The sequence below is a fragment of the Danio rerio genome, chromosome 25, assembly GCF_049306965.1.
Source record: "Danio rerio strain Tuebingen ecotype United States chromosome 25, GRCz12tu, whole genome shotgun sequence".
Classification (NCBI taxonomy): Eukaryota; Metazoa; Chordata; class Actinopteri; order Cypriniformes; family Danionidae; genus Danio; species Danio rerio.
The window spans coordinates 2,455,870-2,483,264 of record NC_133200.1 but is presented as its reverse complement, the minus strand read 5'-3'; the positions used below and the strand labels follow the sequence as shown (position 1 = coordinate 2,483,264).

The 27,395-nt window shown below is 42.0% G+C and overlaps 1 protein-coding gene across 4 annotated transcripts in view; it reads left to right on the top strand.

Moving 5' to 3' along the window:
- wnt7bb (wingless-type MMTV integration site family, member 7Bb) overlaps nucleotides 1-27,057 on the top strand; it is a 77,852-nt gene extending 50,795 nt beyond the window's left edge. For 2 of the 4 annotated variants that reach the window (XM_073942608.1, XM_073942607.1), the window contains exons 3-4: nucleotides 10,436-10,703; nucleotides 25,765-27,057. In XM_073942608.1, coding sequence (XP_073798709.1) covers nucleotides 10,436-10,703; nucleotides 25,765-26,241 — 745 coding nt within the window. In that variant the 3' untranslated portion in view covers nucleotides 26,242-27,057. Of the gene's footprint in view, nucleotides 1-10,431; nucleotides 10,704-25,764 lie in introns of all 4 variants that reach the window. The other 2 variants (XM_073942606.1, XM_001920184.9) reach the window with 1 other exon arrangement.
- The last annotated feature ends 338 nt before the right edge of the window (nucleotides 27,058-27,395 follow it).

Below are 27,395 nucleotides of genomic sequence, written 5' to 3'. Positions count from 1 at the left end.
TAGCTACAACAAGCAAGAGGGGGAGTCATCGAGATCTACCTGAGCTCAAACTCCCCTCTCGCCTTGCAACAGGAGGGAGCCCAGGGCTCGAGGATCTTATAAGCTCAGGGCTCTCTCCCGGGACAGCACGCCAAACTAGCTTTACTGTCAATCATCAGCTAAGTGTGAACTCTTGAAGTCTGATGCGCCTAAATTTTTGAAGTAGGAGTACCAAGAAAAACTCTTAATTTTCGAGCCCAGTAAAAGCTCCAGCACTTAATCGCAAAATTAAAACCTGTTACCAGAAGCCTGAGCATTATCTTGATTGCTTTATCAATCAATGGAGTTTACATTGAGTTTGCATTGTAGCACTGTGTTGTCTAAACTAATTTGCTGGCCGTAGATTCATCATAACTCTTCTTGATGCTCTCGCTGACCTCAGATGATTTCCATAGAGTATTCTGCAACCTCAAAGTCCCCTAAACGTCCTTCAAGTGCACTCGAGACTGTTCTGCAGCAGCACGAGTGAAGCATTGAGAGCTGCCCAGGCCATCGCAGGGTTCAGCGGGATTGTTTGTTCTCTCTGAGGTTGTAAATCTCCTCAGCCGTGTCAAACGTGATTTGTTTAGTGGTTTGCTCTCATCCATCTGAGCCAGAGCGCGCAGCCGTCCATCCACCCGCCTTCTTTACCTAAGGTCAGATATATATGTAAAACCAGGGTAAACAGAGAGCGAGTGTTGCTCTTCCACAAGCGATCTTGGATTCTGTCGCAGACACTTGCCACTAAACTCTATTAGACATCTGTTTTAATATTCCTCTGCTGTTCCCGTCCAAGTTCTTTGAGGGTTTTCTGGTCTGTCCAGTTTTCCACTGGCAGGGTTCGAGGCTATCCCAGGGTGCTTCTAGCTGGACTGGAGTCAGGCTTTGGGTCTGGCCGAATCTGATGTGCTTTATTCACTTTGGCGTTTGTGAGTATATGGCGCTCTCGTACCGTTAACCCGATGTGGACGGCAGCCTGATTGGGAGCCGCCTGCGCGATGGATAGGAAAGATTGTGGGGCCGGGGGACGCTGTATTTAAGGAAAATGTTGGAAATTGGATTTGGGAAGTTTTCTTTTGTGAGCTTGTAATTTATTTTATTTTTTTTTTCTTGAAAAGGGCAAAGCAGAGTTTTCTTTTTTACAAGATGAAATTGAACACAAAACCATGCTTGAAGCTGTACTCTTTGGACAACTGGACAAAACGTGTATATTATTTTATTTTATATATTATTATTATTTATTTTTAAATATATTATTGTTCTATATTATGTTTTTGTATTACAGCTAGTTCAATCCAAATATTTATATGCATTTTTGGGTGTTTGTATACGTACGTTTTTGTATATTAAGACTTTCTTTGATTGACAAGAGGTGGCTTATTGACAGTGGTTAGCACTGTGGCCTCACAGCAAGAAAGTCGCTGGTTCGAGTCACAGCTAGGCCATTTGGCGTTTCTGTATGGAGCATGATCAATCGTGTTGGTGTGGGTTTCCTCCGGGTGGAATAGTTGGCGGTTCATTTCACTGTGGCGACCCCTGATTAAGAAAGAGACTAAACCGAAATGAATTGAGGAAATGTATCTACTGAAGGAAAAAGTCATCTCTGATGAGCTGATGAGTAAATTAACAGGAAATATTTAAACCTTTCATTTCTGAGTTGCAGGCTTTAAGTTTTTTTATAAATATTTTTAGGGGTTTTCACCTTTTTTGGGATAGGACATTGAAGATATACAGACAGGAAAGCAGAGAGAGGGGAAGAATCGGCAAAGGACCTCGAGCCAGGAATCGAACTCGGGTCGCCGCGTGCACCTGGGTGCTTTGTGTCGACACACTAACCACTAGGCTATTGGCGATGACGGCTTTAAGTTTTTTATCATTATTATAATTTTGAATGTGAGTGTGTATGGGTGTTTCCCATCCCTGGGAAACACACTCATTCACACGCACACATACACTACAGAAAATTTAGCCTATCCAATCCACCTGTACCGCATGTCTTTGGACTGTGGGGGAGATCAGAGCACCCGGAGGAAACCCATGCGAACACAGGGAGAACATGCAAACTCCACACAGAAACACCAACTGAGCCGAGGCTTGAACCAGCGACCTTCTTGCTGTGAAACAACAATACCTACTGGGCGAATAATTCTGACTTCAACTGTGTATATATAATGTGTATACTGCAGATATACAGTTGAAGATGAATTATTAGCCCCCCTGATTTATCAGCCCCCTGGTTTATATTTTCCCCAATTTCTGTTTAGTGGAGAGCAGATTATTTTAAAACATTTCTAAATATAAAAGTGTTAATAACTCATCTCTAATAACTGCTTTTTTTTCTCTTTGCCATGATGACAGTGAATAATATTAGACCAGACATTCTTCAAGACACTTCTACACAGCTTGAAGTGACATTTAAAGGCTTAACTAGGTTAATTAGGGTAACTAGGCAGGTTAGGGTAATTAGGCAAGTTATTGTATAATGATGGTTTGTTCTGTAGACTATCGAAAAAAATATAGCTTAAAGGGGCGAATAATATTGACCTTAAAATGGTGTTTTAAAAATTAAAAACTGCTTTTATTCTAGCCGAAATAAAACAAATAAGACTTTCTCCAGAAGAAAAAACATTATCAGACATACTGTGAAAATTTCCTTGCTCTGTTAAACATCATTTGGGAAATATTAAAAAAATAATTCAAAGGTGGGCGAATAATTCTGAAAATGTTCTATCCACCCTTCCTGTTAAATTTGATCTAATCCGTGTCCTGAAACACAGCTCCTCTCCTGCTTTCTCCTCTATTCTATTGGAGGCAGTGATTCGTTTGGAAATTAATCTCTGTTATGAATGACTCGTTCACTTAGTCGACAATAATACAAGTTTCTGGCAATGCAGCATCTCGTTGTCATATTTCTTTTGCGTTGTTTGCTGATTTTATTCAACAAAACTAGCATAAGCCGAGTGTTTAGTGTGAGTTGGTGCTACTTTGCCTTATGGTGATTATGGTGACTGTTATCATCAATAACGTGACCTGATTAGCACAAAAGTTCAGAACATACAAAAACGTAAAAAACTAAACCTTACCTATGAAATGTTCTGCCTTTGTGTCTTGTTTTCTTTGTTTGCTCATTACTACACCCGTAGATATCGATAAAGTCCCGCATCTTCACGTAATAACACTGTCTTGAATAGTGCGGTTGAATGACATTTGTCCTGGGAGCACTGTACCAATATGGCGGCGCTATTGACGCATGCTCATGGTCCCTATGCGATATCTAGTTTAAAAATCCATGGCTGATGGGTTGCTATGCTGTTTTAAGGCGTTTGCATAATAGTTTAAGCACTATATTATGAAGCGTGTTGCTATGCTGTTATTGAAGTGTTCTAAATGTTTTGTAGAGTAGTGTAGTAGCTAGGATGTGCTTGGTGGTTGCTAGAGCGGTGGTGTAAGGTGTAATTGGGTTTTTCTTGAGGTATGAATGTCCAAAATGATTCAATAAAAATTGCCCAATTATATTTTGTGTGAATTCTTTTAGAGCAATCTTTACAAGTGCATGATGGGGGGCGCCACTGAGCGATGACGGAGTAAGACGTGTCTTAAGAGCTCCCTTAGCCAAATCTGTTAAAACAAACTTACAAGTACCAATAACTTTGTAATATCTATCATTTCAGAACGCATTTACTTTTAAAACAATAAGACTTCAAGTTCGACTGGATATCTCAACATGAGCAAACAAAAACCTAAGAAACTGAAATCGACGCAACTAGGCCTCGACCAACCACCGACACGCAGCCCAACGAGTCCAGCGGTGATGAGGTGGATCCTCCTAACCGAGCTCTATTAGCTGCCATCACAGCACTCAGAGGTGAAATGACTAAGATAAAAGATGACACCTGTGAGAATTTGGAAAGGCGCACTGAGCGTGTGTATAAGAATTTGAGAGCGGAGATTGTTACGACTAACAACATCGCCCGAGTGTCTATTACTAATCTTGAAGCGAAATCTCAAACGCTACAGGCTAAAGTCACTGACATAGAAGAAGCCGCCACTGCGCACTCTGATAGCATTAGCCAGCCCGAGCAACAGGTGGCTAACCTCAGTAACGAAGTTCTCAGTCTTAAACAAAACAATGAAGATTTAGAAGGCAGAAACAATATCAGAATTACAGGTGTATGAGTTTATTGCCAATTTGCTGAAAGATGTACTCTCGTTGGACGAAGCCCCGCTTACAGCAACCCAAGCTCATTCTGGAAACGTAGCCCCGTGGACGTTTCTGGAGGCCGCGATTTACGTGGCCGGAGGTACGTAAGGCCGCGTTTGGTTTTTTTCGAGCGAACGCTACGGGGCGGTGTGGCGCCGCTCCGCCCCACCTCTTCGCGCTCGCCGGCCGACGGCTCGCCTCCAAGTGTAGGGCTTTCCCGATGCAATCAGTTTGTCCGCTTAGCTCACAGCGTTGCGTCGGCGGAGCGGAGGCCCCGGAGCCGGCCGCGGTGGACGACGACCGGGATCGAGTTCAGGGAACAGCAGGTTCCGGAAATCAGGTAAGACAAAAAATTGAATCCGAAAAATAAGGGCGAGAACGCGGCGGGATCCGAAAACGCGGTCGAAATCGAAGACGAGGGCTTTTGCGTTTTTTTTTTTCCGATCCGGCAGCTTTTCGCGGAAGAACGACGCGGGCACGAACACCGCACGCTCCCGAGAGGCGCCCGAGATGCGAAAAAGCGCGCGCAGCGGCCTCTCGCGGATCCGCGAAAACAAAAAAACGCTCGAATACGTACCTCCCGGGACGTAAATCGCGGTCCGCAGAAACGTCCGCGGGGCTACGTTTCCACAATGAGCCCGGGTTGGCTTACAGAGCTCACAGGACCCTTCGCCAGCATCCGAACCCCTTGATCCACCGCGCCCACTCGTAATACGCCTCCATTACTATCACGTCCTGAAAGACATCCTCCGCAAAGCTGCCGCTTTGAAAATCCTTCAATATCAACGTAAACCCATTAGCATCTTCCCAGACTACCCTCCGTCAGTGGCAAAGCGAAGGGCGCAATTCAACAAAGCCAGGTAACTACTGCGCAATCAACCCGGCGTCAGATATGGCTTACTTTCCCCAGCGAAACAACAAGTGCGCGATTGAATGCTGACATTGATCTAATTCACTGAGCCACTTCTATTTATTTGTTTTTAACTATTAAAGTAACGAGGAATTTCTGAATGAAAATAATCTGTACACTATCTGGACCAATTTTCTGTTGCTCTGGGGTCATTTGTTTCTTGTGGGCTTTCAGCGGATATACTGTAAATATCCTGCATTTGCTTCATATTGCATAACGCTCCAGATGTGTGTGTGTGAACCTGCAGCAGCGGAGGGCGAGTGGACCGTGTGTGTTTCATGTGGTGGGTTTGTAGGTGCTCTGGCAGGATGTTTCAGCACTTTGGACAGCACCTTGGCTTTTCTTACACTCTGAGAATCCTCCAGCTCAACATCTGCGGCCGCTGTTCACCAGCTGCTCTCGCTTCACTTAAAGCCTAGTTCACACTACAGGATTTTAAACATCAGCAGATCGCTGTGCTGTTCACACTACATGACTTGACTTTGTGTCTTTTGACCTCTGAGGTGTTCACACTACGCAACACTCCGTGAACGATCCACAAGAGGGGGGTCACACACTACATGATCTGACAACAACTCATTCCCCATCAGCTCATTCAAGCTACCAAACCACAGCCAATGAAAATTTGAGGGAGGAGTCGTCAGAAAAAAGCTGAACACTATTGGCTGCTTGTGTGCTGATGACATCACTGACAGCTTTTCAAGCTTTGGAGAAAGCATTTAAAAACATCGTCAAATCAGCTGATTTATCAGCGGATTAATCACTCATCTGCAAGGTTCCAGTGGATAGATACACAGAGAGTTTTTAATTTTTGTAATTTTATAACTCTTTGAAATAAACATATTTATAACACCCTGCCGTTCTCTAACTATCAGTGTATTTCTTTCTGACATTGTTATTTTTTTTATTACAAAACAGTAAAGAACTGAGCATTTCTGCCTTAAATTACCATATTGGTCAAAATGACTGCATGCATGTCTGATACTTTTCGCTGTGACTTTAAATATGTGTGCATTTTCTTGCCTGGCAACTTCCTGCTAACATAAACAAAACTTTCTGATGGCAAAAACATCAATTTACTTCAGATATCTTTCAAAACAGCATATTCTGTGCTGTTAAATAGCTCCTGTTTGAAAGTGAAAATGAAAGCCAAGCCTTTAAGTGTTTTAGTATCTTAACTACATATTTATAGGCTGTATTACCAAAAAAATATTATATTTTTAGGGTAATGGTGTCATTAAATATGATGCCAGACATTCAAAGCTTAATTTTAATATCTCAATAATAGCTTTGAATGTAAATATGTTGTGACAATATGACGTTTTGTATGAAAACGATCAGAATGAGCAGTATGGTAATTCTAATAGTTACAGAATTTTAGTTCCACTGTTAATATAGCCTACTCTCATGTCTGTGCTGACGCAGAATGAAGCGAGTGCACCGATGCCCATTCTGACCAATCACAGATGTTTCTGCTGAGCTCCTGAACACACAGGCACGCGGCTCATGCTGATATGCTCTCTCATTGGCTGTAGCTCGTCACTACATCTGACCACACGTGGGGTTGAGTCGGCCGACTGCTCTGGAATATTTAGCATGCTGAATGTTGGATTTCCGTCTGCGAGGTGTCGGCGACGCGTCAGCGAGCCTCGTTGATGCGTTGCTCAGTAGTTCACACATAAAGAGCGGCGAGCGCCGAGCACCCGCAGATTTCTTCCCGATCACAGCCCGATCTGTCGGCGAGCTCGTTAACTTCCAAATCGGGCTCAAATCAGGCTTAAAATCCTCTAGTGTGAACTAGGCATAAGGTGTACAGAAACACTGCATGAGAAGCTGCGTCACACACTCCCCAATGGAAGTCAACAACAACCATAAATGCTCGTTTGAGTCCACTCTCAATTATAGTAGCCTAATTATGTATATACTAGGGCATCGATATCGTAATGTGTGTACCCGCAATAGTCAAATCACAGGATTAGATTGTTTAATCAAGATTAAAAGATAAAAATATGACTAAGTATTATTGAAATATATATATTTATACAATGATGATCATGTTATTTTACGTTAATAAGTTGAAGCAACAAATAAACATGTGCTGTTTATTTTTGACAGTGTATAGGCTGCTGTTGAGGGGCTGGTAATGTGGCTAGTTGCTAATGTGTTAATTTTTAGGACAATATTCTGTGGTTGCTAGGGTGTTACCATGCAGTTGCTAAGGTGTTCTAATTAGTCTCTCAAATATTGTTCTGTGGTAGCTAGGGCATTGCCATGCAGTTGCTAATGTGTTAAATTTTAGCACAATATTCTGTGGTTGCTAGGGCGTTACTATGCAGTTGCTAAGGTGTTTTAATTAGTTTCTCAAATATTGTTCTGTGGTTGCTAGGGCATTGCCATGCAGTTGCTAATGTGTTCATTTTTAGGACAATATTCTGTGGTTGCTAGGGTGTTACCATGCAGTTGCTAAGGTGTTCTAATTAGTCTCTCAAATATTGTTCTGTGGTTGCTAGGGCATTGCCATGCAGTTGCTAATGTGTTAAATTTTAGCACAATATTCTGTGGTTGCTAGGGTGTTACCATGCAGTTGCTAAGGTGTTCTAATTAGTCTCTCAAATATTGTTCTGTGGTTGCTAGGGCATTGCCATGCAGTTGCTAATGTGTTAAATTTTAGCACAATATTCTGTGGTTGCTAGGGTGTTACCATGCAGTTGCTAAGGTGTTCTAATTAGTCTCTCAAATATTGTTCTGTGGTTGCTAGGACATTGCCATGCAGTTGCTAATGTGTTAAATTTTAGCACAATATTCTGTGGTTGCTAGGGCGTTACTATGCAGTTGCTAAGGTGTTTTAATTAGTTTCTCAAATATTGTTCTGTGGTTGCTAGGGCATTGCCATGCAGTTGCTAATGTGTTCATTTTCAGGACAATATTCTGTGGTTGCTAGGGTGTTACCATGCAGTTGCTAAGGTGTTCTAATTAGTCTCTCAAATAATGTTCTGTGGTTGCTAGGGCATTGCCATGCAGTTGCAAATGTGTTAAATTTTAGCACAATATTCTGTGGTTGCTAGGGCGTTACTATGCAGTTGCTAAGGTGTTTTAATTAGTTTCTCAAATATTGTTCTGTGGTTGCTAGGGCATTGCCATGCAGTTGCTAATGTGTTCATTTTTAGGACAATATTCTGTGGTTGCTAGGGTGTTACCATGCAGTTGCTAAGGTGTTCTAATTAGTCTCTCAAATAATGTTCTGTGGTTGCTAGGGCATTGCCATGCAGTTGCAAATGTGTTAAATTTTAGCACAATATTCTGTGGTTGCTAGGGCGTTACTATGCAGTTGCTAAGGTGTTTTAATTAGTTTCTCAAATATTGTTCTGTGGTTGCTAAAGCATTGCCATGCAGTTTCTAATGTGTTCATTTTTAGGACAATATTCTGTGGTTGCTAGGGCATTACCATGCAGTTGCTAAGGTGTTTTAAATAGTTTCTCAAATATTGTTCTGTGGTTGCTAGGGTGTGGTTGTGTGCAGTTGCTAATGTGTTTATTTTTTAGCACAATATTCTGTGGTTGCTAGGGTGTTGACATGCAGTTGCTATGGTGTTCTAATTACTTTCTCAAGTATTGTTCTGTGGTTGCTAGGAAATTGCCATGCAGTTACTACTGTTTTAATTTTTTAGGACAATATTCTGTGGTTGTTAGGGCATTGCCATGCAGTTGCTAATGTGTTCTAATTAGTTTCTCAAATATTGTTCTGTGGTTGCTAGGGCATTGCAATGCAGTTGCTAATGTGTTCATTGTTTAGGACAATATTCTGTGGTTGCTAGGGTGTTGACATGCAGTTCCTCAAGGGTTCTAATTAGTTTCTTAAATATTTTTCTGTGATTGCTAGGGTGTTGCTAGGCAAATTGAGTCTTCAGTTGTTTTCTAGAATAATGTAATATTGTTGCTATGCAGTTGCTAAAATCAAGATTTTTTTTAAAGTTATGTGGTTGCTACAGTGTTTAGGTTGGTTGCTAGGGCGTTACCATGCAGTTGCTAAGGTGTTACTTTTTTAGGACAATGTTATGTGGTTACTAGGGTGTTGACATGCAGTTGCTAACAATTGTAATTAGTTTCAGTTTCTCAAATATTGTTCTCTGGTTGCTAGGGTGTTGCTAGGCAAATTAAGTCTTCAGTTGTTTTCAAGCACAATGAAATGGCGGTGCTATAATGTTGCTATGCAGTTGCTAAAATAAAGATGGTTGCTACAGTGTTTAGGCTGGTTGATAGGGTGTGGCTGTGCAGTTTGTAATGTGTTCTAATTTGTTTGTTTCTTAAATATTGTTCTGTGGTTGCTAGGGTGTTGCTAGGCTAATAAAATCTTCAGTTATTTTCTAGCATAATGAAATGTCGTTGCTATGCAGTTGCTTAAATTAAGATTTGCTAGGTTAAGGTTGCTAGGGTGTGGCTGTGCAGTTGCTAATGTGTTAAATTTTTTAGAACAATATTCTGTGGTTGCTTAGGTGTTGACATGCAGTTGCTAAGGTGTTCTAATTAAGTTTCAGTTTCTGAAATATTGTTCTCTGGTTGCTAGGGTGTTACTAGGCAAATTTAGTTTTCAGTTGTTTTCTAGCATAATGATATGTCGTTGCTATGCAGTTGCTAAAATAAAGATGGTTGCTACAGTGTTTAGGCTGGTTGCTAGGGTGTGGCTGTGCAGTTGCTAAGGTGTTCTAATTTGCTTCTAGTTCAATATTGTGTGGTTGCTAGGGTGGTCTGACTGTTTGATAATGTGTTCCAATTTGTATATTTAACATGTTATTGTTTGGTTGTGGCGACACTGAGGCTCAAAGGTTAGCACTGTCACCTCACAGCAAGAAGGTTGCTAGTTCGAGTCCTGGCTGGGCCAGTTGGCCTTTCTGTGTGGAGTTTGCATGTTTTCCCAGTGTCAGAGTGATTCAGTTTCCCCCACAATCCAAACACATGCCCTATAGGGGAACTGAACTAAATTGGCCGTAGTGTACGAGTGTGTGTGTGAATGAGTGTGTATGGGTGTTTTCTAGTTCTGGGTTGCAGATGGAAGGGCATCCGCTGCATAAAACATATGCTGGATAAGTTAGCGGTTCATTCCGCTGTGGGGACCCCTGATGAATAAAGGGAGTAAGCTGAAGGAAAATGAATGAATGAATGTTTTGCAGAGTTTCCCACTGCTTGTGTAATATTTTGGCTGTATACACACATACACAATATAGATTTTGCTAGTGTGTGTGTTCAGACTTGTTCTATTGAGTTGTGTTGAGCAGATATCACAGCCTGTTCCCTCTTCCCCCCAGGCAGCAGGGAGGCGGCATTCACCTACGCCATCACCGCTGCTGGGGTCGCCCACGCCGTGACGGCCGCATGCAGCCAGGGCAACATGAGCCACTGCGGCTGCGACAGGGAAAAACAGGGCTACTACAACCAGGAGGAGGGCTGGAAATGGGGCGGATGTTCTGCTGATATTAAATACGGCATCGAGTTCTCACGGAAGTTTGTGGATGCTCGGGAGATTAAAAAAAATGCCAGACGGCTGATGAACCTACATAACAATGAAGCCGGGAGAAAGGTGAGGCTCTTTTTTTTTTCCCCCAGTTTTAATTTCAAGTATACACTTAAAGCCAGAATTATTCACCCTCCTGTATATTTTTCCCCAATTTCTGTTTAACAGAAAGAAGATTTTCTTCAGCACATTTCTAATCATAATAGTTTTAATAACTCATCTCTAATAACTGATTTATTTTATCTTTGTCATGATGACAGTAAATAATATTAGACTAGATATTCTTCAAGACACTTCTATACAGCTTAAAGTGACATGTAAAGGCTTCACTAGGGTAATTAGGGTAAAGTTAGGGTAATTAGGCAAGTCATTGTATAACAGAGGTTTGTTCTGGAGACTATCAAAAAACTAATAATGCTTAAGGGGGCTAATAATATTGACCTTAAAATGAGTTTAAAACAATGAAAAACTGCTTTTATTCTAGCCGAAATAAAACAAATAAGACTTTCTCCAGAAGAAAAAATATTATAGGAAATACTGTGAAAAATTCCTGAATCTGTTCAACATCATTTTGGAAAATTTACAATTTTTTTAATTCACAGGAGGGCAAATAAGTAAAGTTTATTCATAAACTAATTTCGAGAGGATCACGTGCTTATGATTGACACAGCTGGCCCCGAGTCAAGCTAATGTACGAACCACCAATCAGACTACTCCTAACCAAGTATAAATAACCAAACACCTTACCTTTAGTCATCTTCGTCTTGAAGAATCCCCCCTTCCACCCCTTCGCCTCCTCCTTTGTCTACAGGGCAGCACGGCGGCCCAGTGGCTAGCACTGCGGCCTCACAGCAAAATGCCTCCGGTTCGGGCATCTACCCAAACGGTCAGCATTTTCGTGTGGAGTTCATGTTCTCCCTGTGCTTGCGTGGGTTTTCCCCAGGTCCTTTGGTTTCCTCCCACACTCCCAAAAACACGACACTTAAGTAAATTGACTAAACCAAATTAGCACCAAATTCGATTCAATTCTGTCAGCAACGCATCACCTTAGCAACCCTCAAGCAGCAGGAGGGGTTGGGTTCTCGAGATCTACCCGAGCTCAAACTCCTGCAACGGGAGGGAGCCCCGGGCTCAAGGCTCTCATGAGCTCGGGGCTCTCTCCCGGGACAGCATGCCAAACTAGCTTATCAACAATCATCAGCTAAGTGTGAACTCTTGAAATGTGACTTCAACTCTATGTAAAAGAAATCATAATGTACAAACATTAACAGACAGTTTTTTACCAAAATCAAATAAAGAAAAAAATCTCAACATCAGAGAGATTTAAAATTAATAATAATAATAATAAAATAAAAAACTTAAAGCATGCATCTACACTATAATAAAAATCCTGCTTGCCTTATTTTTTTAAGCTGAATCAAGTAAACCTTTTAAAATTCCATTGAACTTATATTATGTTAAACTGACTTAAAACATCTTGCGTAACTTGAATAACTAATGCCGAGTTCAGACTGCATGATTTTAGCCCAGATTTTGACTCCCCAACAGATTTTAAGAAATTGCAGACAAACGCCTGAAATCACAGGCAAATCGGTGCTCGCGCACGTGACTGACAATCACACAGTATGAACTATCGAAGACGCAATCTGAGAGAATCGCTGATGAGTCCTGTGAGATATTTGACGTGCTGAATATCTGGAGCTGTCGGCGATTCAAATCATGCCGTGTGCAATGAGTTTTTAACCGTAGTAGTGCTGTGCGTCATTTGTTTAATCCTTTAAGGTGACCTGCTGACTGACTGGCTGGCAGGTGCGTGATGCCAGCAAACACGACGTATAGCCGTTTCAATTTACTTCAGGACGCATTAATACCGCTCTGTAGGTCTATTAGAGACATTCATAAATATTCCTAGCAAATCTAATAAATGCTGGAGACATACTAGTTACATAAACGCACTTCATCAGCATTTATTTGAGAGCGCACAAGAAGATCTGCACGCTCTTGAAGCGGCTTATATTTGAGAGGGTGTGCAAGAAGTTTTGTGCATGAGCAGAGGAAATACACTGCTCTCTCTATTCTGCCGCCCTATGCGCGGAAATAACTGAGGACGCGCGGGTGTCGCGGACCTCTATTCTGCCGCTCTATGCGCGGATATAACTGAGAACGCACGGGTGTTGAGGGAGAGAGGGAGGTGTCGCCGACGCTGCTCTCTCTATTCTGCCGCCCTATGCGCGAATATAACTGAGGACGCGCGGGTGCTGTTGGAGGTGTTGCTGACGCCGCCCTCTCTATTCTGTCGCCTATGCGCGAATAAATCTGAGAACGCGGGTGGTGAGGGAGGTGTCACGGACATAACTGAGGACACGGGTGGTATTGGGGTGTTGCGGACGCCGCCCCTCTATACTGCCCCCCTAGGCAGCCGCCTAGGTCGCCTCTATGGATGCGCCGGCCCTGCTTGTAATACTGCGCTCACGACATTCGTCATTGAAATAACACCACAGGTAGCTGGTAGATCTCTGTAAAAAAAAAAAGGCCTGCCGCCACAGCTGGAAAAAATCCTAGAGGAAACACTGCTGTCACTTTGCCACCAATATCCTAGTGGTTAAGTGTGCCGACATATAGCACCATGGTGCTCACGGCGACCCTAGTTCGATTCCTGGCTCCAGGTCTTTTGCCAACCCTTCCCCTCTCTCTTCTCCCGATACTTTCCTGTCTGTAAGCTCCACTGTAAAGGTGAAAAACCCCTAAAAACTAATTATAAGAAGCCTGTCACCATTCACTGCCATTATATGATTCACCAAGCTCAAAATCCTCTTCAATGTTCTACTCAAGAAAAAGTCTGCATCTTAGATGACCTGTGGGTGAGCAAATTAATATTGTATTTTGTATTTAAGTATCACTGTCTCTGCTAGACTGCCAAAACTGTTTTGTTTGACTGCAAGGTTGGGAAAATGGTCCAGACAATGACTCTTAATCTGTTTAGACTTCAGAAGCTTTGCTGAAAACTTTGAAGCTTGGAAGAGTTTATTTGGCCAGCATTGACTTGAAGAAACAAATAAGAATCTTCGGGGAAACGCTCCTATGCGATCATTTGTAATTTTTCAAGAGCATTTTAGTTTGACAGTTTACCAACAATGGCTGTGGCTGTCTGCAGAAACTTGTTTTCCTTTTTGTTTGACTGCACATTTGGGAAAAAAACTTCCAGACAATGCTGCTTAATCTGCTTTAGATGCTTTCAAACATTTAAAGCGTCGATGTTTACTTGAAGAAACAAAGAAGATTTATTTAAAAAAGGCTTATTCTCTAATTTATGTTTTACAGACAAATGCACATAGGGGAATTTTTGGATCCATGCAGGTATTTTCTGTGGTTTCTAATACGTTTCACTCAAATGTAAGTGGAAAACTTTCAACACAGGCCGATTGTGGATATGCACCCCTGTCTACATTTCTGGAGAGCGTGAATTATGTAGCCAGAGGTACGTCTGGCTGCATTTTGTCCTTAAAATGAATGCTACAGGGCAGTATGACGCCGCTGATGGCTTCTGTTCCTTTGTGCGATACCTCCGTGTGGACGGATTTTCTGGTGTTACCAGTTTCCCCAGTGGCTCGCCACGTATATCAGCATACATGTGACATGGAGGGAAGTTGACTGCTATGGCTTTTCTTATTCTAGATTGCTTTTGAAAACACTATGAGTTGGGTTTAAGGAATGAGGTGGGTAGGTGGGTCAGTCAGTCTAAGTCAGTCAGTCGACAGCAAGCGAGCCAAGAGTGGGTTTCCCAAACAACGACATGACTCGAGGCTGAACTATAATAGTATGATGCATTGTTTGGGAAAACAATGATGTAGTGACGAGTGTTTCCCAGAACGTAGTTTCTCTATAGCAGATCCATCGTTTGAATCACGTTAGTTATAACGTAAAGCGCCCATAATGACTCTGTAAACAGGGTGGAGTAACTACTTCTTTAGAGAAGAACCCGTCATTTCTTTTTGCAACTTATATTGTTTTACACGCACATACATAAAAAAAAATCCACCATTAGTTTTGGTAAAAACATGCACTCACTTTCCATATTAATTGAAATATATGTAAACAGCACATATAGAGCCTGTGTTTCCTTCACAAATATTATTGAGAACATTACATATTCTATTCTAACATAAAATCACTTACAAAAGCTAACACCTATTCTAATATCATACATAAATCATATAAATAATATATAATGTCGTGATTTATTAAGAAATTAAATGTATTATTTATTAGGAAATGAAAAAAATCCTACTTTAAAGCAAATTACAGCTAAGAGAAATGACCTTAATGTTTTTTTTTTTTTTATCATTCAAAGTTCAAATGTTGGAAGGTTCTAAATGAATAGGGCATAGGGGGGATGACTGGTAATAGAACACAGCCAGGAACTATGTTTCTAACTACAGCTCCAGAGATGTAGTTGCGAGTGCTCAAGTTTGCGACGCAGTTTGCGAATGTTCGTTGGAATAAGGGATTTAGGAAACGCCAAATCAACAAACTATGTTTGTAACGACGCAACTTGCGACCTTAGTTGGCTAAAGATGGTTTTCAGAAATGCACTTCTGGTCGGTTGAATTGTGCATTGAGCCCTCTGGTAGATTTACGCAAGAGGATGCCCGAGAGAAATTTGAGATCATTAAAAAGCATACACAGCGGCCTCAAATTTGCAAAAACAAAAACTCTCGAGAAGACGTAGCTCCAGTTACATATTTTGCTGTCCCAAGATATGTAGACCTGGGTATATATCCGCAATGAGTCTGGGTTGCATACATTTGTTCTTTGTTTTTTAAAAACTGGTCAACAGTGATTTGAAGAGAAACACCTTCATCAGTTTTTATTTATTAGTTTTAGCAAGCATTTTATTTTAAGCATTAACCAAATAAGGGTCATAGTTGTCTTGTAGGAACTTTTTTGTTTTTTCACTGCACAGTTGGACATATTTTCCTATCAAAACTGCTAATCTACTGTTTTAAATCTGCTTTAATTGTTATAAGTTTGAAAGCTTCAGTCCTACTTTAAGCTAAATTCTTAAAAGTTTGTATCCTATTCATTCTTGTTGAATTGTTAAACGCTTTAAGATCACTTAGCTCCATGCAGACAACTGGTGTGGTTCCTCTTAACATGCTCAATACAGTTCACTTAAGAACAGGTGGCAATAATTCATTTTTCATATTGAAAACAATGTGCAATGTTGACTTAAAGAAACAAATAAAAATCTTCAAGTTCTTTCATTTGCTATTTCCCTTGAGCGTTTTAATGGGACAGATCCCAACATTTATTGCGGTTGTCTTGCAGAAATACTCATTTTTGTCCGACGGGAACATTGTGTTTTGCGCGGTTGGGAACATCTTTCAGACAATGCTGCTTAATCTGTTTTAGATGTTGGGGATTTCAATCGTTGAAGCTTGGAAGCGGAACAAACAAATCTGAATTATTTTCAAACAGTTATTTCCCATTAATTTATGCTGAAAAGAAATGCATTCAGAGCGGTTTCTGCAGTTGAGTCTGTGCTGGCATTTGGTGGAGTTCATCTTTGCAGTTTTCCAATACCGTCTGGCTAAGAGTAGGTGGTCTAAATGTGTTTCCTATGTAAAACGTTGGTCAACATTGATATAAAGAAGCAGATAAAATGTTAATGTTATGTATGCGTGTATTCATTTGACAACTATTACCACTAGCTGGCTTGCAAAAACATTAACTTTGTTGAACTGCATGGTTGTGGGTAGGCATGGGCCTGTAAAAGATTCTTCCGGTATGATAACCTTAGATTTAAATATCACAGTTTCACGGTATTGAGATTACTGCTCTAAAATATCTTCTTTTTAAATGTCTGGGTAAAAAAACAAAACCTTTTTCTCTTTTGTACTCAATATATTTTAACTTGAGAAACATTTTAAATTTTTTGGAGCAGTAAATATGTCAGGCTAAATAATTCAAATGAATTATTGACTTCTGCTGTCTTCATTACTTTCAAAAACACTGATTTTCTTTACAGTTTAAAACAGCATCTTTGGATATCTATTCTGCTGGTGATACTGTTGTCCTAAAAAATATAAATAAAAAATCTTACTCATACCTTAGGAACGGTATAGCAGAACATTTTGATGGTTTTAAAACCTTGAACACGGTTAACGTCCCATGCCTAGTTGTAGAACACGGTGGCTTGCTGGTTTGAGTCCTGATGTCCTGACATTTTATCCTACCCCTCAGATTATACTGCCAACACTGCATTTAAATGGTTCTGAGGTTTGGGTTAGGGATAAAGGTAGGTTAGGGGGATATTTGTTACGAGAACCAGTGATCGTTCTCCGGACATCGCTGGTTTCCACTATACCAGGACTACACTTCCGCATATCCCAGGACTACATTTTCATACATGCACTTCTTCCAGTCACGCACCCCTGTTCATTCATCTACCCTGATTATAATCACCAGCTGCACCTTGTCAGAGACTGATATCAAGCCACTCATGAACCCATCCAGTTTGCCGAGTCTTGTTTACCCTAGTGTGACATTACAACGCGTTTCCTTGTCTTGTTTCTCCGTGTTAGACCTTAGCCTTGTATTCCCTGTTCTCCCGTTTAGCCGACTGCCTTGTGACCTGTTATACCGACTACGATTCTGGACTGCCTATATATTCCCGTTTGCACCTGTATGACCACTGCTTGCCTGACGCTGAATAAACCTGCATATTGGATCTTACCTCAAGTTGTATCTGTCACTCCCCCCAGTCGTTACAATATTACAGCTTCATATCACATTAATCCACATTAAAATTAACACTGGTAGCCGAATCTGATGGGTAGCATGTTGCGTCATCGAAATGTGCTACCTGCTTTTTGAATAAGAGGTAGGACAATCTGACAAGGTAGGACAAATTGACAGAACACCAGCTGGGCCAGTTGGCATTTCTCTGTGGAGTTTGCATGTTATCCCCGTGTTGGCGTGGGTTTCCTCCGGGTGCTCCGGTTTCCCCACAGTCCAAACAGATGCGCTATAGGTGAATTGAATAAACTAAATTTGGCGTAGCGACGCAGTGGGTAGAACGTTCGCCTCACAGCAAGAAGGTCGCTGGTTCGATCCTCGGCTCAGTTGGCGTTTCTGTGTGGAGTTTGCATGTTCTCCCTGCGTTTGCGTGGGTTTCCTCCGGTTTCCCCTATAGTCTAAAGACATGCGGTACAGGTGAATTGAGAAGGCTAAATTGTCCGTAGTGTATGAGTGTGTGTATGTGTGGATGTTTCCCAGAGATTGGTTGCGGCTGGAAGGGCATCCGCTGCGTAAAAACTTGCCGGATAAGTTGGCGGTTCATTCCGCTGTGGCGACCCCAGATTAATAAAGGGACTAAGCCGAAAAGAAAATGAATGAATGAAATTTGGCATACTGTATGTTTGTCAATGTGAAAGTGTATGGGTGTTTCCCAGTACTGGGTTGCAGCTGGAAGGGCATCTGCTGTGAAAAATATGATGGAAGAGTTGTTTAAGCAGAGCGAGCAGAGTTGCTGAGCCGAAGGAAAATGAATGAATGAATTTACTATATGGTAGGAGATAAAATGTGTGTTAGGTTTAGTTACATGTAATTATGCTTCATTTATTGTGATGACTATAGCAAGTGCATAAATCATGTTATACGACATCATCTTAAATGTTACACAAATATATTTTGAGTATTTCAGAAATTGTTTTGACAAATGTATTTAAGGTTTGTCTTTACAATTCTCCAGCATAGTTTCCTAAAGTATAGTTCATTTTGTTGTATCTGAAATAAGTGTTCAGGTGGCACACCACGGATCCATCCGCACCCGATCCAGTCAGCCGTTTTCAGCAACTTGTTTCGCTTCAGCCAATTACTGCGTGTTTTCTCAGTTCGCGCCTTGATCCCGGTTCAAGCTTGGTTTGGCTGCTCGCCGCTCTGGCCATGTTTGTTTGTTTGATAGCTGTTAGTCATCCAAGAACACAAAACAACATGCACTGCAACAGCAGAACCGCATGCGCTCTGGTGACAAATGGATCTAATTAATAACACAGGGCTTTATGGTGTGAGCGAGCCTGAGCCGAGCCGGGATTGAGCCCCAAGTCGGCGGTTGCCAGTTGGAGCCCGTCCAATCCCATCGCGGGCCGCTGCATGGAATCATCAAGTCTAAAGCCTGTAACAGGATATTATTGCGAGTCTTTCTGCAGCACTGAAAACACAACCCTCGCTCCATTGAGTCAGGCTTTTTTTTCTGCCCTTTTATAGAGGACCCACAATGGCAATCGTGGAGCCATAGCATCATAGGGTGAGGGACGTACCATACGACTCTGGATGGGGGGAAGATGGAAGTTGCCTCTCTGGAATTTCAATTGCTATCATACGTGTATGTGGTTGGAGGGAATCGGGGCCAAAACTGGTCCACATTAGCGCTGTGGATGTAAGCGTATCCAGGCAAATGTAAACAGCGCTGCAGGCCTTCGGACGGCTTGTGAAGTAACACATCGTTCATTTTGAGACTCCATCGCCTGCGGGCACACGCTGGCTCGATGGATGTTGAATCAAGCTTAGTCAGACGCGTATTTCTCAGCACTGATGTATTGGAGACACGTGGAACTGATTTCTGTTTTAGATGATCAGCGTCTTTACAAGGGGGCAATTTGTTAATTGGTTAAGTAACGCCTGAATATTAAGTTTACGTTTTGTGGAATAGAAATGCAGCTTTGGCAGGATTAATAAAACATTCCATTCATTACTAAAAGTTCCTAGTGAGCTGAAAGTCATCTTGCAGTAATGTGTATAAATATAGAGTCGGTTCGTTTTTAGCAAAATTCAATCAGCGGCCAATTAGGAACCATTTTTTTTATTTAAAATGGAAAACTGGCAGACTTCATATGAGTCATGGGGAACGGCGAGGACGTACAAAACTTCACTGTAGACTTTTGGCAATGTCTTGCCAGAACAATCCTCCTGACCTCTTTTGTTATTGCGCGGAGCCTGTTGAAATCGAGATCTCCCAATTGACTTTAACTGTCAATAACCTCGCGTGGGTCAGGATGGTTTTGTGGGATTGATCAATTAGTTTACATGTGTTTTCCAGGGAAATGATAATTGCTTTTGGTGAGGAGTCGTGCCAGACGGAGAGAGAAGGGTCTGGAAAAAGTCTTTCAGCGCTTTGGTAGAGAAACATCCCTTCGCTGTACATGCAGATACATCTGCAAAGCAGGTTTCTTCATGGTTGCAGTAGATCTGCAATGCATTAAATCGCTCAATAATCCACTTCTAACGTGGAGTATGCTGGTGTTTGGTTATAGGAGATTTATATTTATTTTTGCTGCTCATAGATGTGGTGTGCAGGAAGGTAGAGGGAATTATAGAGTAGAGGACGGCTGTAGGTTTGATGGGTAACTGGCAGAGGAGCTGGTACGGATCAGCAGCGATCCGTCTGAAGGCTCCGACGGTATTAATGTAGCACATTAGCTGTGCCAGCATATGGTTTTTCCATGTACATCGCTTGTCTTCCAAACAGCCCAGTGCAAACCATAAAAAGGCTGATTTCCGAAAGCTGTTAGCATGTACTGTTTTGGTCTCCAGAGTATTCAGACGAGCATGCGTTCAAACCTTCTCTGATGTTTGGAGGATTTGCCATATATCGCATCCCTCAATGCAATGTGGTCAACTTGACCTTACTTTTGTGTCATGAGTAAGCTAATTATGGTGGCTTGAAAAGCCAACATACTGTTATCTCACTTAAACTTATTATTATTCTGCTTCTTCTTCTTTCTTCTGAGACTAATTTTAAAGTCTATCTCCTCCTAACCCTTTCAAGCTTCATACCTCAAACTTTCGTCAAACCTTCAAACTGGTCTGACTCGGGTTGCTATATCTTTTCCGACTGATCCGACTTTCGGTTTTCCGAAAAACGACCCGGAAAATTCCCAAAATTCCCATTGACTTAACATTGGGTCAAACTTTGTGACCTCATAACTCTGCATCAGACTGTCCTACAGACTTCTAACTGGGCTCATTTAACTCAGTCTAGCCAGCAGCCAATAACTGATGACCTTTAAACTTACTAGCCACTCCCTGGCAACCACTTTTGGCACCCTAGCAACTGTCCCATAGACTTCCATTGTAAAAGACTGCCATTGACTTAACATTGAGTCAACCTTTGTGAGCTCATAAATCTGCATCAGACTGTCCTACAGACTAGAGTCAGGCCCCATTCAACTCAGTCTAGTCAGCAGCCAATCACTGATGACCTTTAGACTTACTAGCCACTCCCTAGCAACCACTTATGGCACCCTAGCAACTGTCCCGTAGACTTCCATTCAAAAGACTCTCATTGACTTAACATGGGATCAAACTTTGTGAGCTCATAACTCTGCATCAGACTGTCATAGAGACTAATGGCTGAGCTCATTTAACTCAGTCTAGCCAGCAGCCAATCACTGATGGCCTTTTAACTTTCTAGCCACACCCCTAACTACCACATACTGCACCCTAGCAACTGTCCTATAGAATGTAATTAGCTGTGCTATCAAATGCTTATAATTCTAACATGCTAATGACATGCCAATCATGCTAGCAACATGCTACTCATATGCTAATCATGCTAATGACATGCTAACTCATACTGGAAACATGCTAATGACATGCTAATTTGTACTAGAATCATGCTAGTAACATGCTAATTCAAACTAGACTCATGTTAATAACTGGCCTACATGCATATCTTTGCATAGCAGTGTCCTATTGACTTGGGGGATGGCTCATCTGACTCAGACAACCAATGAGCATCTCAATATGATAATGAAGCTCACAAGCCACGCCCCCAAATTGATTCCATAGACTTCCATTAAAATAGGCCAAGATGCATATCTTTGCATAGCAGTGTCATAGAGACATGGGGGTTGGTTCATTCGACTAAGACAACCAACCACATTCAAGTTCACTCTGTAACCTCGCCCATAGCAACAAAACAGAGTACCCTAGCAACCATTCATTAACAGCTATATCTCAGCATCAGAACATCGTAGAGACTTGGAGATTGGCTCGTTTGACTCATGCTAGCAAACGGAACTTCCTATATGCTACACATGCTAGCAGTGACTAGCTACATGCTAATATTGACTAGCCCAGTACTGTAACTTGCTAGAAATGCTTACTAAGTATAAATGTTTTATCAATCATGTATGTGAGGCTTGCCTAGTAACCAACCAGGGTACCCTAGCAACTGCCAAGCAACCACCCAAATTACCCTAGCAACCGCCTAGCAACCACCTAGCAACGGCCTAGTAATGCCTTAGTAAGGGCCTAGCGACCACTCAGGACACCCTAGCAACCGCCTAGCAACGCCTTAGCAATCACTCAGAATACCTTAGCAACCACCTAGCAACACCTTAGCAACCACCTAGCAACCACTTGGGACACCTTAGCAACCGCCTAGCAACACCTTAGCAACCACCTAGCAACCACTCAGAACACCCTAGTAACTGCCTAGCAACGCCTTAGCAACCACCTAGCAACCACTCAGGACACCCTAGCAACCACCTAGCAACACCTTAGCAACCACCTAGCAACCACTCAAGACACCCTAGCAACCACCTAGCAACGCCTTAGTAACCACTCAGAACACCCTAGCAACCATCTAGCAACCACTTAGGACACCTTAGCAACCACCTAGCAACACCTTAGCAACCACCTAGCAACCACTCAGAACACCCTAGCAACCGCCTAGCAACACCTTAGCAACTACCTAGCAACCACTTAGGACAACCTAGCAACCGCCTAGCAACACCTTAGCAACCACCTAGCAACCACTTAGGACACCCTAGCAACCGCCTAGCAACACCTTAGCAACCACCTAGCAACACCTTAGCAACCACCTAGCAACCACTCAGGACACCTTAGCAACCACCTAGCAACACCTTAGCAACCACCTAGCAACCACTCAGAACACCCTAGCAACCGCCTAGCAACACCTTAGCAACCACCTAGCAACCACTCAGGACACCCTAGCAACCACCTAGCAACACCTTAGCAACCACCTAGCAACCACTCAGGACAACCTAGCAACCACCTAGCAACGCCTTAGCAACCACTCAGAATACCCTAGCAACCACCTAGCAACCACTTAAGACACCTTAGCAACCACCTAGCAACACCTTAGCAACCACTCAACACCCTAGCAACCGCCTAGCAACACCTTAGCAACCACCTAGCAACCACTCAGAATACCCTAGCGACCACCTTGCAACACCTTAGTAACCACTTAGCAACTAGTCAGAACACCTTAGCAACTGCCTAGCACCACCTTAGCAACCACCTAGCAACCACTCAAAACACCCTAGCAACCGTCTAGCAACACCCTAGCAACCACCTAGCAACTAGTCAGACCACCTTAGCAACTGCCTTGCACCACCTTAGCAACCACCTAGCAACCACTTAAAACACCCTAGCAACCGCCTAGTAAAATGCTAATTCATGCTAGAATCATGCTAACAACATGCTAATTCATGCTAGAATCATGCTAGTAACATGCTAATTTATGCTAGATTTATGCTAACAACATGCTAATTCATGCTAGAATCATGCTAGTAACATGCTAATTCATGCTAGAATCATGCTAACAACATGCTAATTCATGTAAGAATCATGCTACTAACATGCTAATTCATGCTAGAATTATCCTAGTAGCATGCTAATTCATGCTAGAATCATGCTAGTAACATGCTAATTCAACCACTTCAAACTTTCAGATTCGGCTTTTCAAGCCACCATAAAGTTTGTCCTCAAACTTTAATATCTAGTTATAACTTAATCTGTGATTTTCACCCTCTCATTTTCACTCATCACACACAGAGTATATCAAGTCCAAAATTACTCATACCCCTGGCAAAATCTGACTTAAAGATTTTGTTCAAATGTAAATAAAAGCTGAGAAATATTGGCTGTTTCTCAATACCAAGTGCGCAAAGTTTGGATTTGCGTCCTTGGAAGTTCAGACTTGCCAAGTTCAGACTTGGAAGAACGAACTCCCAAGGATGCTGTCACGTTTTAGCGTGATAAAAACAGGAAATAAACGGGTGTAGAATCCAAGTGCAGTTTATTTGATGTATTGTGCAGTGACAGTGACAAAAATCCTAAAATCCAGAGTACAAAATAACAAAATAGCAAACAAACAAACAAAACAAGAAACTAAGACAGATTAAACTTGAACTAGACTACAACAAGATGCAAGAGCAAGAATAAGGAACAACATACCAAAGATGACAACGACCAACTTACAAACAGAGGTGGAATGGTTGAATATATAGTCCAGGTAATCAACGGGGAAACAGAGACAGCTGAGGTTGTAAATCAGTGTAGATGACAGAAAGAAGTGCACGAAAGAATGTAGGCTGCATCCGAATCGCATATTTCCATACTATATAGTACGCCAAAATCAGTATGCGAGCCGAGTAGTATGTCCGAATTCATAGAATTCGAAAATCAGTATGCGAGAAGTACCCGGATGACTTACTACTTCTGCCGAGATTCCGGAGTGCGCATCCCATGCATGCTGCGCTATCCCATGATGCCCCGCGAGAGAATTCATGAATGGAAGTAAAGCGACGCAACTGACGCAGGTAGGTCACGTGACCATGACAAAATGGCGGATGTAGTACGTCCGAATTCCATTCATACTTTTCACATTCATACTGTATAGAGCGTACTTTTCTAACGCAGAGTAGTACGTTTAAATTCAAATGCAGTACCTACTGAGTAGTAGGCGGTTTCGGACGCAGCCGCAGTCTTTTTGGGCGCTGTAGTTCCACTCAGTGTCCATTGAACTACAGCGCCCTCAGGTGGTCACTGACAGTCGTGACAGATGCAAGTCGAATACTTCTTCAAATGGAACGGCAGGTTATAACGTCACTTACCTTACCATGGATTCATCGGTTTCACTGTACATTAATATGATCTAATTATATAAAGCACAGCCTTATATTCATTCATTCATTTTCTTGTCGGCTTAGTCCCTTTATTAATCCGGCCACAGCGGAATGAACCGCCAACTTATCCAGCAAGTTTTTACACAGCGGATGCCCTTCCAGCCGCAACCCATCTCTGGGAAACATCCACACACACACTCATACACTACAGACAATTTAGCCTACCCAATCACCTGTACCGCATGTCTTTGGACTGTGGGGGAAACCGGAGCACCCAGAGGAAACCCATGCGAACGCAGGGAGAACATGCAAACTCCACACAGAAATGCCAACTGAGCCGAGGTTCGAACCAGCGACCTTCTTGCTGTGAGGCGACAGCACTACCTACATCTTCATGTCTTGACTAGTGCGGTTGAATGACATTTGTCCTGGGAGCAATGTACAAATATGGCGGCGCTACTGACGCATGCTCAGGGTCCCTATGCGATATCTAGTGTATATATCTATGAATCATGACAAACTGTGTATTATTTAAAAGCCTAAAATGTCTAGTTTCCATGAATGGTGATTGATTGATTTGACAGGAGTCATAAAGCATTACTTTGCTACAGCAATCCACATGTAAACATTTTGTTTATATGTTTTTTAGAGGCTTAATTCAAATCAAATACCACCAATCTTCCCATACCACTATTTTACAAATATTCTCAACAGTAGGCAGCATGGCGGCTCGGCGGTTAGTACTATTGCCTCACACCTAAAAGGTTGCTGGCAATATTGGCCATATATATGTGTCTGTGTGTTACGTGAGTGTGTATGGGTGTTTCATAGTACTGGGTTGCGGCTGAAAGAGCATCCGCTGCTTAAAACATATACTGGAATAGTTGGCGGTTCATTCTGCAGTGGCGACCCCTGAAATAGAGACTAAGCTGAAGGAAAATGAATGAACGAGCGATTCTCAAAAGTATAAAATACAGTTCATACTCCTCAAAGCAAAGGGGGTGCCCTTGTTTGGTCCTCAATGGGAACTGAACGTCTTCTAGTGGTCATGCATGGTACTGCGGCCAAACTAAATCTTAATAAAAAGTACATTTTTTGCAAAGTGCACTAAAGGAGATAAAAATAATGTAAAAATTTTGAGTTTCTTCGCCATTAATAACTGATACACTGTTGTGATTTTTTCCCTGCAGGTTTTGGAAGAGCGAATGAAGCTGGAATGTAAATGTCACGGCGTTTCGGGCTCCTGCACCACCAAAACATGTTGGACCACATTACCGAAGTTCCGCGAAATCGGCTACGTCTTAAAGGACAAGTACAACAAAGCGGTTCAAGTAGAGGTGGTTCGTGCCTCGCGTCTGCGCCAGCCGACCTTCCTCAAGGTGAAGAGGACGCGTCACCAAAAGCCCTTAGAAACAGACTTGGTGTACATCGAGCGTTCGCCCAATTACTGCGAGGAGGACGCCAAAACGGGCAGCGTGGGGACGCAGGGGAGACTCTGCAACCGGACATCGCCACATACAGACGGCTGCGACCTCATGTGCTGCGGCCGAGGATACAACACACATCAATACACAAAAGTGTGGCAATGCAACTGTAAATTCCAGTGGTGCTGTTTTGTGAAATGCAACACCTGCAGCGAGAGGACGGAGGTGTTTACCTGCAAATGAACAATGCACGGGAAGCCAGTTTTTTTTTTTTTTTTTTTGCACAGCAGAATGTATATTTGCTTTAACCCAGAGTTAAAATACTAAACTCTTATCAGTAGGTACAAACCCAGAGGTTCGTGCACTGACTCGCGCTAAAGGACTGCAGGACACCGGTGCATGCTGGGATTTGTTGTGTGCTGGTTTCTCCATAGGAAGGGATAACGCCGCACAAAGGAACTTGTTGAGTTGTGTTTAAGGAGCTCAGTGCAAATCGAGGATGTATAAAAACTGGAACCTGGTAGAGTATGTTTAGTTATCCAGTCACACTGGATCTGTCTGTTTGAACACTGAAAATAAATTATTATTATATATTATATGTTATAGTCTCCTAAGGAACCGAAGTGCTAACGGGTAGAAATGTGTTATTTTGTACTAAGTGGAAACAAAGACTTTTGTAGAAGCACGTGACTGAAGATGTCTTATAGAGGGAATCGAAAAGCCCCGTCAGAAACGTTTAATGCCTAATGATGTGTTGATTTCCGAAACCACTGTCATATTTGATTTGATTTCATCGGCTGATGCATGTTAACATGGGTTCATCTTTGCTGTAATCTAGCCGTAGTTCTCAGTAAGGTATGCGGTAGACATTTGGGCCACTTTTGTTTTTTGTTTCGTTTCAGCGTAGTTAAACAAGTGTCAATGATTCAAAGATCCTTCCTCAGTTGATGAAATGTGGAACGAGTATATTTCTGGATATGTTACAGAGTGCTGCACTGATATTTTTTCTATTCAGATACGATGCAATTAAAAGTAAAATAAATATCAAGTTGAATTACATTTGGCATGTTATTGCTGGAAAGAAATATATTCTGGGTTCTGAAAGGCTGTTCAGCATTAAAACTATGTTAATATTTACAAATATGAAAATTTTTAAATGTATTACATAGTAAGATAAAACTAAACAAATTTGTTAACTGACAAATATAATATTACAAATATTCAAAACATATTAGAACGTTACAGTTTATAGTTGTATTTAACACGTAATATGTGTTTCCCAGTGATGGGTTGCAGCTGGAAGGGCATCCGCTGAGTAAAACATCTGCTGGATAAGCTGGCAGTTCATTTTGCTGTGGCGACCCCTGATTAATAAAGGGACTAAGGTGAAAAGAAAA